The sequence below is a fragment of the Platalea leucorodia genome (genome assembly GCF_965183815.1).
Source record: "Platalea leucorodia genome assembly, chromosome: 4".
Taxonomy (NCBI): domain Eukaryota; kingdom Metazoa; phylum Chordata; class Aves; order Pelecaniformes; family Threskiornithidae; genus Platalea; species Platalea leucorodia.
In genome coordinates, this window is record NC_138826.1 from 40,457,274 (window position 1) to 40,470,017 (window position 12,744).

At 41.4% G+C, this 12,744-nt stretch overlaps 1 protein-coding gene across 4 annotated transcripts in view; it reads left to right on the forward strand.

The window, feature by feature from the left end:
* The window catches only part of PCDH15 (protocadherin related 15), a gene marked incomplete at both ends in the record, with an annotated part of 380,170 nt that overhangs the window by 224,627 nt on the left and 142,799 nt on the right, over positions 1-12,744 (forward strand). For all 4 annotated transcript variants that reach the window (XM_082311053.1, XM_082311051.1, XM_082311054.1 and 1 more), the window contains one exon: positions 12,468-12,596. In XM_082311053.1, coding sequence (XP_082167179.1) covers positions 12,468-12,596 — 129 coding nt within the window. The remainder of the gene's footprint in view (positions 1-12,467; positions 12,597-12,744) is intronic.

A 12,744-nucleotide genomic window follows, 5' to 3' on the forward strand; every position in this document is an offset into this window, starting at 1 on the left:
TTTCTTCTGCAATGAACACTTCATGAAAAAATCAGAATCATTTTAGCATTGCAGCCCCCAAAACTGGTTTGGGGCCATGTTTCCCGAGGAGATAGAGGCACCATCAGGCGACCCTTAGAAAGGCATCTGAGAGAGAACTGTTTTCTTGGTGGTCTGGGCTGGCCCAGAGCAGCTGGGTGCCGAATGCAGGGATTGAATTGGCATTTTTGAAGACATTTTAAGTCTTTTTCGTGCTGTCTATATGTGGTTTCGGGTACCTAGCACTGGATTCCAGATTGCACTCTGATGTCTGATGCATAAAAGTGAGGCACTGCAATGTTTAACCTTTAAGTGTGGCTAAAATATTCATGGGTTTGCACTGTACTCAGTACAGGAGCTTAAATCAGTAGGGCTTAGAATTTAGAAACACTGAAAAACGTATTCCTGGCTACAGCATGCAGAAGTATGGTGTTTGTAGAAAGTCATGGTAGCCCCTGCCACAGCAATGCCCTCAGAAGGACCAACCATTGAGAACTAGTGTTTGCTCACCTGATGGTCTAGTTGAATAATTGCCACAGGCTGTAAATGAAAGTAGAATAAATACGGTTGTATTCTCAATCCTAGACAAAGATGTGTCGCAGCGGGGCAGCCTAACAGTCTCTCAGTCCCAGGGGCCTTGAGGCACGCTGGAGTGCTTTGTGTAAACACAGATACCATGCCATATTCCTCCTTACTCTCTCGTTCTTGATCAGAGCAGGCCAATGTTTCAAGTGGGTGTTTCAGCCACTGAGTGAGCCATAAGTAGCCTTATTTCAGTGCACTGTGTTTCATCATGTAAGTTAGACTTGGTTATTTCAGTCATCTTAGAAGACCATTAATAATTTAGACCATCTGTCTCCCATGACACTTGAATTAATTACGTTCCTTAGAGCAAACAGGTAGCACTAGATCAAGGTAATTTAGACAAAGATTTACTATTTGAATAGCATACGGAGAATTAATTAATTACAGTAAATTTTCTGTCACTCCTGTAAATATTACCTGTATCTGCTCCACATCAGTTCCATTAACTGTCAAGAATAAAACATGCATGCCTCTTTCAGTAAATACTCATCGAACAGAGATTTTGCATACAAAAAGGCTTGTATTGAAAAAGGTTTCTACTTAACTGACCTTTTTGTAATCAGTAAAACAAGGTTGCCAAAAAAAAAAACATCAATGGAATCTGTTCATGCTGCGGAACTTTAATACTACCTTAATGTAGCCCATTTATTTTGATGTATGGGTGCAGTGGGAAGGAACAGTTCTTAAATATATGAAAAGGAACAATATAAACAGATAAATGATTTTGTACTTCCTCCTCTAAAGAACTCCTCAAATGATTTTTCTTTTCAACAATGCAAACTGTAACTGAAGAGAAACACTGCCTGTTACTGTTTTCCTGACAAGTTATGTACTTCATATGAGAAAGCCTTAAAAATTTCCGCTGATCTGTAAAGTTCAGTTTGCATGAGAAGAATTTGTCCGGCCAGATTTCCTCTTCTGTGAGAGAAGTGTTTTCTCTGTGCATCAGCTCTTTGATTAGGATAAGCTTTAGGAGACTCTCAGACTTCCCGGTGCAATTGCGACTTGTCTGCTTGCATTGCGTGGGTAATATTCCCCATAAAGGCTTTGATTTCAAATGCTAACAGGGAAGGGGTGATTTAAGTAATCCTCATAAAGAAAGAGATTGATCACAGTTTTCAATCAAAGATTTTGAGCAGTTTGTAACTCCATTTTGAAAGACAACTTTGATTATTTTAAGGTGAGAAACAGGTCCGCACCAAGGATTATTGAAGCATTTTGTATCCCAAAACAAATAAGCTTAAGTAGAACCATGTTAAAATAGATCTTGCAGCAAAGTTTGCAATAACAATAATGTATAGCGTAACATTGAGTATACATTACTGTTATTGTGTGTATACAGTAATAGCATAGTCATGACGGTAAATACCATGGTCATGAATTCCAGTGAGACTGGAAAACATAGGTCGGGCAGACTGTTTTTCAGCTAGTACTGTATGTGCAAAGTTAGAGAGCTCAAGAGCAGACACAGCTCTTAAAGCTCCTTGCCCTGAACCCCTTCGTAGCTGAGCGTGCTTTTCAGACAGATTTTGCGGATTAGCAGAAACTTCTGTTCTTTTTAGAACAGCAGTGAAGTCTCCGGTTGTAAGTAAATAGATAGCCCATGCAAGAAGGCTAGGAGAATTGCAACTGAAGGCTCTGGCAGCCCACATTCCTCACCTGTTTTGAAGTTCTCAGGTTTGGCTTATGATATAAAGACATTCGTAGAGATGCTGCAGCTTTATCCATTTGTGATAAAGACACTGAATCCTGAGCTCTTAGTGTAGATGTGGGCCCATTTTTCCACAGCTTTGTCTCTGCCAGGCTGCATGACAAATGTAGCCAACTTTGTACGTTAGCCTCCAAATATGGTAGGTGATGTGTAGCCCACAGTATGCTCTAAATTTAGGTTGTTTAGCCTGAGCTATATAGCTTGGGATATAAGCTACCAGCTACTGCTGGTTCATCCCATAGAAACAGTAATGTTTCTTTCCTGTGATATTGAGATGCTTTTCAGCTCCTTGGACAGAAGATCAGTACTCTTTCTCTTCCACAAATAGACACACAGGTTGGAGCCCTGGCTGTTACATGGCTGGCGATTGGCATAACAGTGGAGACCTATCCTGTCAGTCCCATGCATTTGTCAAGGGCATTTCTTGAATGTACATGGTTTTCTTTTCCTTTCCTGCTGAAGTTCTCACCTTTTATATTTTCGTTTTGGATGTATTAGGTTTTGGTTTTGGAGGGTTTCCTTTGGGGATTTATTTTTGTGTGTTTGACAGCTCTTCTCTTTGTCTCCTCCTCAAGCTTTTTCTGATCTTTTTTTTCATTAGTATCATTATTGACAAACTCCAGCCTTGTCTTTCCCTTCTGCCTCAGTTTCTTCTCTCTCCTAAATTTCTTTGTAGTCTAGCTGGCCATTTCTTCTTTATAACTTGGAGAGGTGTAGAGGGTCGGTAGATAATGCTTTTAAAGTTCTTATGCCCTACACTGGAAGGAAACAAGGTTTGAAAATACCTGAGGCTTGCAGCCTTGCTACTAGGAACAGACCGGAAAAGAATAACATGCTTCCCCTTCCCCATGGGCTGGTGGATGTTGTTTGTTGTGGTTATGCAGCTTCTGTACATTCAAAAAGGTCAGTGAACAAGGCCATAAGCAGTTGTCCATATTTACCCATCACTTATTCTGACTTTGGCACTTCATTGTCATCCTCCATTACCAATTATGATTAGATTCCCATTAGCACCATTACTCTTCAGGCTGTCACTCCCCTAGAGCACTGAGCTTGGACAGCATGGCAATTTACCTGTTACACAGTTGATGTATATTTTATCCTGGTCCTTATCACACCCAGTATCTTAAGATCTGAGCAGCTGTTTCCTCTCTTTGGTAAAGAATAGCTATTATTTTAGATATCATAATTTAAGCATAGTCATCTTGAATTGAATATAGATAAGTCCTGATATGTAGATCAGAAGCATTGTTCACAGTTTCTTTTTCGATCAATTAAGGCCTTGGGCTTTGCCTCAGATATTATTATTTGCAAACCAGTGATATCTAGAGATGATAGCGTTTGTCTTAGAGTTTGTCTGAATTAATAAACTTGCTTGACATCAGAGCTAAGAATGTTTCTTCTCCAAGGCATAGAATGCTCTCATCAATTTCCAACTTCAATTTAAATGGCAGGGTACAAATAAAATAAGTCACAAGTTAAATTTCCTTCAAAATTGTCATCCATAACATTTATCAGGGCCTGGCATACTTAGGACAAAAGATATTTGTGGAGGCGATGTAAATGTTACGTTAATTGCTGAGGAAAGAATTATATACGTAAGAACTATTTTAGTGGCCCTAAGAAAGCTATAAATTGCAGCTGTTGATCTTTTGTTTGACTTATGCTTATTATAAAAGAGAAGTAAACATGGTTTGCTTCAGTAATAAAGAGGAACTGCCTGATATGAGGCTGTACTACTTTTTGCCCCTGTGTGAATTGCCAGTAATAGCTTCAACACTCCTTTTGAAACCATACTTGACAAATCTTTTGTAGAAATGCCTAGTTTTCAAATAGCCAAGGCAGTTTTTTAGGTATCCTTACTGTATTATCTTGGTATTTGCATGAGGAGTATCCATTCAGTTGATACACAAAACCAATTGTGAATTAGGTCTCTCTCTCATTGCTTTGGGGAACCACTCAAGTTTGTTTAAAGACTTTTAGTGGTAATTAAACATATGTCAAGAGCTTTAGCAAAAACAGCAGCTCTGTTTCATGAGTGTGTGCTATTTTACTGTCTCTTTTAGGATTCTCTACAAAACACTACAACTTTTCATGATCCCTTAAGAAATTTGTGGTACTCTGTTTTCATTCTGAAGTATGTAATGAACAAAATAGCATGTATACAATCAAGTGGCAGAATTAAAGGATTCTATCTGCAACTGATTTTTCTTCAAACAACTTTTCTTCAAACATCATCTTTTTCTCTATTTGTTTTCCCCGAGCTTTGCAAGGAAAAATCTGCTTCATGCTGCTGGTAGTTGGAAGCATTGCCTTAGTTTTAGTCTGCCATACTCGGGTCACCTTGCAGTGGTACAAGACTAGCAGACAGTAATGTTGTAGGGAGCTTGGGATGTAGGTTCCAGATACATGTTACAGCACTTGAAGTATGAGAACCATTGAATGAAGAGAAATTAAATCTTCTTTTTAATCTTGAGGCTATGAGGTGTGCAATACAGCTATCTTCACACACACACACAACCCTGCCCCCCTGCCCAAGAAGACAAGAAAGCTGGCTTTGCAGAAGTAAATGAACACCCAATTGGAAGCTCCTCATGCTCTTCATCGCTGACTTAAAAATTTTGATGTGTTGACTTGTGCAAAGCTATAAATCATCACCACCTCTCTGTGTGCTGGAGGTTTCCTTGGTGGAAGAATTCAAGCTAGTGACATAGAAAATGAAGTGCCGTTTATGTGACAGTGGGAGCGATCTCAGGCAGTCACTGCTACCTGCAGTTGAAAATGGTAATAAGAAATTACAGGCTTGTCTGAAGGTACAAGAAACTGAGCTTCACGCAAAATATAGTGACTCTTTCTCAGTGTGCTTACTTTTATCCTCTCTCCAGTGCACTTTTTATCCCCAAAGCATGCATTCACTACCTGGGGTCCTTCTCGCCTGTTGACTAGTGTGCCAAATAGTTACTTGGCTGCTGTAGGAGAGGGTATGACCCACAGTCTACTTGCTTTCTTATTTTCTGTTCCAGTGACAGACTGGAAAGAGGTTATGGCTAGCCCTGAACGTAACTTCTAAGCAATGATTATTTAGTCAATGTGATTTTAGTGTTGCTGGTGACTTTTTACATTATCCACAGGACAGACGATCATGATGTTACCAATACTGCTCAGTGCTGCAGTTCTGAATAAGCCACTGTAATTTATTCTAGTTGTCTAATAAAGGCTATTTCAGAATAGCACGTCGGTCTTAAGCTGTGGCTTGCAGAGAGCTTAAGCAAATCTTTGGAGCCATCTAATGGGGATATAAAAATGTTAATTTTATTTAATAATCTTTGATTATAGCAGTTTCTGACACTAATGGCAGAACTGCTGCTCTATGCATCTCAAAGAAATACAGGTAACCGACTGACTACCACTTCATGTAAAAGGTTGGCATTGCTCCATCAGCGGGATAACAAATGTTTCCTGTGTTCAGGTGAAATGACAAGATTTTTGAGTATTCCCGTATTCTTTCTCAGTTTCAGAGTTTGTTGTTACTGATTTAAAGGAAGAAAGCGCAGGGGCATTGCTGCTAAGCCAGAGATTGTTTTGAATGCTTCCCTTGGTGATCATGCCACTGAATTCATCCACTTTTGATAGTTTGCTAAATTGTGACTAATATAAAAATGAGGGTATATTTGAAATGTTGGTCTTATTACAGGGTCTTATTTCAGTACCCTTGGAAGTTTAGGAAGAACAGAAAACTTCATTTTATAAAACAATTTTCCTGTTTGGCGTCTCAATAAAATACTGTTCCTTTGCAAAAATATTGCTTTTTTAATTCGTAAGTGAAAGTTTAAGCATGGCTTGAGACTCAATAACAAGTGGAGCACTATCTTGTGTGGCTGTGTTGGCTGGCAGGTAAGGTAGGATGCTTAAGATGAGCAAAAGTATTGCTATCAATTTGAAAAATACTAAAGTTCTTAGACAACAGAAGAGTTGGGAAACAATTCCAAATGTCTCTTCTCCTGCCTCCCCCTCTTCCTTCTTATAAAATCCCCACAAACTCTTTTTTTTCTTGCAAAACTAAGCTAAGCAAAAACTCTTTAATTTTTCCAGTTCTTCTTAGCCTGGGGGTTTAGTCTGACCTGGAATCCCTCAGCACCAATGACAAGTCCTACCCTACATTACAGAATAACCTATAGAATAACTCAAGAAAGCTTTCACCCTTCACATAGACAAGTCAGGCTGGTAGCTGATTTATTGCATTTTTCAGGTAACCCCTCTGTAATGATATAAAGGCATCAAAAACTTGATTCTTTGTTTCTTATCCAGGGATTGGTGAGAACAGGTTCCCAGTACCTGTCCACAGTGTGAAGACAAGCTAAAGCACAGTGTATAGAAAACACTTGTGCTTCATTGTGCTGAAATGCTCTCATTTTTGTCCTCATGGGGAGAAGCTATTCCGTATGTCTACTCTGAACCTCTCTCGTTTCAGTTTACACCTGTTTTCTCTCCTGACACTATCTAGGTATCTAGGTATGGTCTTCTGAGGGCTGAGCAGAGGGGCTAATCCCTTCCTTGGATCTCCAGGCTGGTCCCCTGTCCATACAGCCCATAAGGTGGTGGCCTGCGTTGCTGCCAGGGCACACAGCTGCTCCTGCTCTGTTTGCCGGCACTTTCCCGCAGAGCTGCTCCCGTCTGGGCAGGCCCTGGCCCAGGTCCCTGCGAGGGGCTTGCCCTTCCCAGGGGCAGGAATGGGCATTTGGCCTTGCTGAATTTCATAGGGTTCCTGTTGGCCCATTTCTCAGCTGGCCAAGGTCCTTCTGAATGATTGGATTTCAGGAAGGCTTGAAGAGAAGAAAAGTTCCCTTTTTCAAGACATAAAAGTATTGCTGCAAGGTCATGTTCTTAATAGCATGCTTCCAGAGCAGAGAATTGCTTGGGTTTAGACAAACATTGTCATTTAGGAGAAGTGCTCATAAGAGTTCCTCATAACGTTTTGCTATATTTATCTAAAACAAGTATGTGAGCCCCCCCCTCAACTGGCATGCACTTAGGTACAAAAGTCAGACCTGTAAGTAGTTCACAACAGTAATTTTACTTTCAGCACTTGATTCGGAAGTGATCAGATGCAAAGGCGAGTGTTGGCGACTGTTCTGGGAGCTGCTGTGGATTGATTCAGCATCATCAGAAGTAAACACACCACAGATTATCAGACACATCCTGTTAAAATTCTCTTGAATGGAAAAGAAATACTTTCTTTTGAAAATGAGAATTACTCACTGTCTTAAGCCGATGTTTTTTGTGCCATATTTCTCTAAGTTTATTAAATCTAAGAGTTTTTATTACCCTGTGTTCTGTGGAATCAAGTTAGCTTTGAAAGATTGATTTACATTCAGTGTGCATTGCACATCAGAGCAAACGTTCTGGAGTGTGTTTTGTGTTGACAATGATGCATAAATTGTAAAGTACGTTTTCTTTATATAAATTGAATATGGGAATGGTAGTTTCAGAAACAAATAACTGAACATAAGCAAATATAAGAGGCCAGCCTGAAAGCATCTTTTTGTTTGTTTGTTTCAAAATAATTCTGTATTTCATAGAATCATAGAATTGTTAAGGTTGGAAAGGACCTCTGAGATCATTGAGTCCTACCTGTTAGCCTAAATGCCTGGTCCACCTCTAAACCATGTCCCTAAGCACCACATCCACACGTTTTTTGAATACTTCCAGGGACTGTGATTGTACAACTTCCCTGGGCAGCCTGTTCCAATGTCTAACCACTCTCTCCATGAAGAAATTTTTCCTAATGTCTAATCCAAATCTCCCCTGGCACAACTTGAGCCCATTTTGTTTGTCCTATCACTTGTTACTAGGGAGAAGAGACCGACCCCCACCTCGCTACAGCCTCCTTTCAGGTAGTTGTAGAGAGCAATAAGGTCTCCCCTCAGCCTCCTCTGCTCCAGACTAAACAACCCCAGCTCCCTCAGCCGCTCCTCGTAAGACTTCTTCTCTAGACCCTTCACCAGCTTCGTTGCCCTCCTCTGGACACACTCCAGCACCTCAATGTCCTTCTTGGAGTGAGGGGCCCAAAACTGAACACAGTACTCGAGGTGCGGCCTCACCAGTGCCGAGTACAGGGGCACTATCACCTCCCTGGTCCTGCTGGCCCCACTATTCCTGATGCAAACCAGGATGCCATTGGCCCTCTTGGCCACCTGAGCACACTGCTGGCTCATGTTCAGGCGTCTGTCAACCAACACCCCCAGCTCCTTTTCAGCCAGGCAGCTCTCCAGCCACTCCTCCCCAGGCCTGTAGCGTTGCATGGGGTTGTTGTGACCCAAGTACAGGACATGGCGCTGAGCCTTGTTGAGCATCATATATTTGGCCTTGGTCCATCGATCTAGCCTGTCCAGGTCCCTCTGTAGGGCCTTTGTACCTTCAGGCAGATCAAAACTTCCGCCCAGCTTGGTGTTGTCTGCAAACTTACTGAGGGTGCACTCAATCCCCTCATCCAGATCATCAATAAAGATATTAAACAGGACCAGCCCAAACACTGAGCCCTGGGGAACACCACTCATGACCAGCTGCCAACTGGATTTGACTCCATTCACCACCACTCTCTGGGCTCGGCCGTCCAGCCAGTTTTTAACCCAGCGCAGACTGCACTTATCCAAGCCGTGAGCAGCTAGTTTCTCCAGGAGAATGCTGTGGGAGACGGTGTCAAAGGCCTTACTAAAGTCCAAGTAGACAACATCCACAGCCTTCCCCTCATCCACTAAGCGGGTCACCTTGCCATAGGAGGAGACCAGGTTAGTGAAGTAGGACCTCCCTTTCATAAACCCATGCTGGCTGAGCCTGATCCCCAGGTTGTCCCGCACTTGCTGCATAATGGCACTCAAGATGACCTGCTCCATGACCTTTCCTTGCACTGAGGTCAGGCTGACAGGCCTGTAGTTCCCCGGATCCTCCTTCTGACCCTTCTTGTAGAGGGGCGTCACATTTGCTAACTTCCAATCATCTGGGACCTCCCCGGTTGACCAGGACTGCTGATAAATGATGGAGAGTGGCTTGGCCAGCTCCTCCGCCAGCTCCCTCAGTGTCCTCGGATGGATCCCATGTGGCCCCATGGACTTGCGGGCATCCAGGTGGAGGAGCAGGTCGCTAACTGTTACCTCTTAGATTATTGGGGCTTCATTCTGCTTCCCATCTCCCAGCTCAGGGGCCTGAATACCCTGAGGGTGACCAGTCTGACTATTAAAGACTGAGGCAAAGAAGGCATTAAGTACCTCGGCCTTCTCCTCATCCTTTGTGGCAATGTTTCCCTCTGCATCCAACAAAGGAGGGAGATTCTCCCTGGCCCTCCTTGTGTTGCTGATATATTTGTAAAAACATTTTTTGTTATCTTTGATGGTGGTGGCCAGTTTAAGTTCTAGCTGTGCCTTCGCCCTTCTGATTTTCTCCCTGCATTAACCTAACAGTATCCTTGTAGTCTTCCCGAGTTGCCCGCCCCTTCTTCCAAAGACAGAATTTTGTTACTTTTAAAGTATTAAATAGTTATTGTATGGTGCTTATTGTGGAACCGATCTGTTTTCTGCATTTGCCTCCATACAAAAACTGTAGAAAAACTCTCACTCTGACAGTGCTCTGTTGCGCATGGATGTTATTTATGCCACTTGTGTGTATTTGGGATCTGCTCTTTGCTGTGCCAGTGTCAAGAGGGATTGCTAAGGAAGCCTGCTAGTAGAGGTGGCACCTCAGTGAATACATGGGACACTGTGCAAAAGCACCATCTGGATTTATAGCTGTGAAAAGAGGCAGCTGACTTCAATACCAGTGACTGGGCCACTTGCCAAGTCTGAGGATTTGGAAGGTGAAGGAGAGTGACCTGTTACAGGATCTCTCCTGCAGAGAGTAAGTTATCTGATTGAACTGGCAACGCAGTAATGAAAGCATGACCAAATACTATTAAGATAGTGAGTACATTAGTTGTCCTTTGCAAGTGCTTTTCCCATGTGGCAGATACAAGGAGCTTGCCCCTCAATAAAAATTAGATGATACTGTGTATTTATTGTGGGCAGTTACTGCAGCAACTTATGAGGGTGTAAAACTGCTTGAGGTTTGTTACATGGAAAGTACCGCACCAGAAGACGTTTCAGAAAAGGCATACAAAGATGCAGGTTTACATTCAGACTTTTTTTGGTTTTTAAGGGAGGTTGGTTACAGGTTTCTTTATGAAACCTGTGAGGTGCCAGTTTCTAACAGGTTGGTTAGTCTTGTGCCTAAAGCAAGGGACTTTTTCAGGGGTTACATCTGCACTGTGTAATTGCTGTGACTGTAATGTCGTATGGATTTCCTCCTATGTAGCTTGACATAAAGTACTTCAGTATCAGAAGGCATCTACGTACAGCACAGGAAAGCTGATTTAATACACTGTGTTTGATTTACACTGTACTTTACAGTAGCAGTGGCTGCAGCATAGACATCATTACAAATATTACTGTCGCTGTGGGAACAGTATAAAACAGGCTCTGGACAACCAGCATTAGCAATCTGCAGCAATAAGGCATCAGTGTTAGACTTGACACGTGTTTCTTTCTAGCATCTATTTCCCTTAATATACTTGTCTAACAGGCTGTATTTATAGAATAAGATAATTTTATTTTCTTTTCACATGAGCTCAGTGAAACACTGAAGGAAGCATTCATAGACTAATGACACCGCGTTGTTATACCAGGTTAGCCTGCCCATCCACTGCTCCACCACAGCATCAGCGTCGGTTTACACCGCTATCGGTCATGCCAGACACTAATGCGTCTTGCTCCTGGGGAAAATGCTGTAGCCTCCCTGCACTCTGTGCCTGTGCTTCTCTGTTCTTGCAATAAAAGGCTTTCCTAGTGTATAATTTCAATCTTCCTTACCATGCTTTTTGCCCAGCAGTGCTTCTCTTTTCCCTAGTGGATGAAGAGTACCGTTCGTTCCTTCTCTTTGCAACCTGCGTCACTGGCCACAGGAATTTGCGTTATTAGCCTCAGCTCTTTTGTAGTTATATTTACAGGGTGTAGAACAAAGACATGTTTTTGTTGCTCGTGCCGCAATGTTTAAGTTCATGAGGCTCAAACTGAGGTATTTCATCTCAATGTGAAACTGTTTAACATGAGAAACAGAGAAGAGATGCCAATGCTTAAGCATATTCTGAAATAACTAACTGCATGAAGTAGCTAGTGTTAGCTGATGTTAGCTGTATGATCTTAAACTGTAATAAACCTGAAGCTACAGTTTGCAATGGTACTTGCTGCTGTGCTGGATTTGAATTTTGAACGGAATAAAAGTATCTCTGATAGCAAAGGTGTTAGCATTTGTTGAATTGATTTAAAATACAATAATGTGTTAATTATAATAATGTATTAAATACAATAATGTGGTGTTTTGTGTCTGAACCACTCAGTATATAGGACCAGTGAAGAGGGATCTGACTCAAGCTGTGAAGATCTGCAAACGAAATATTGCACTCTCTAATTGCTTTTATTTCGATAGAGAATTTCAGTAGGGAGCACAGACGTGTTTTGTTGAAATTTTGTGTGTTAAATATAGTTAATTATGCTGTTCCCACTAGGCACCTCTCTGTATGTTAAGGCTGATGTGCTAATGCTTAATAGCACGTCAGTGTGATGTGGGTGAAGGATGATACAGAGATCTCTGAGCTGAGGCTGGCTGAGCTCACCATGGAGCTGTGGTCGCATGATTGTGCCAGCTAAGAGGCTGGCTAATCATCACAGTAGCATATTTTGATTAGTAAAATCAGTAATTTCTTTCTAAATTTATAGTTCTGGCAAATTTTGATATATCTAGCTTTTTTCCCCACTCAGGATGAAAGATCTTAAATCCTTAAAATACTGTTTAAGAAAAAAGACGTCTGAAGTCCTTCAATCATCTGTAATACACTATTCAGTCTTGAGCCTGTTTTGTCTTATAAGACAAGAAGGGTAAAAATAAACTCTTCAAATGAATAATGCTTCCTGTTTCACAAAAACACATGAAAAAAAATTGATAACCTGTTTAACTGTGATTCTGTACTGGATGGGACTAATACATAGCAGTAAGGTTGCTGATCAGTTGTCATCTGTGAAATTGTAAAATAAAGATAATTTATTCATAATGTTATCTTTCTCTGTAGACCTCAACTGCTACTGTTAATATAGTGGTGACGGATGTGAATGACAACGGACCAGTTTTTGATATGTTTCTACCTAAAAACCTGTCTGTACAGGAAGAGGAAGCCAATGCTTTTGTTGGTCAAGTAAGGGTAAGTTATTAACTGTGCAGAGATAAATTGTTTATTTTATTACCCAAACCGTCCAGATTATTAAGAAAGAGCACAAAATACTTGTACGTTAGACAAACTCACATCAAAACATCTCGGGTTTAAATGTAAACTGTCTATTGTCAGATGC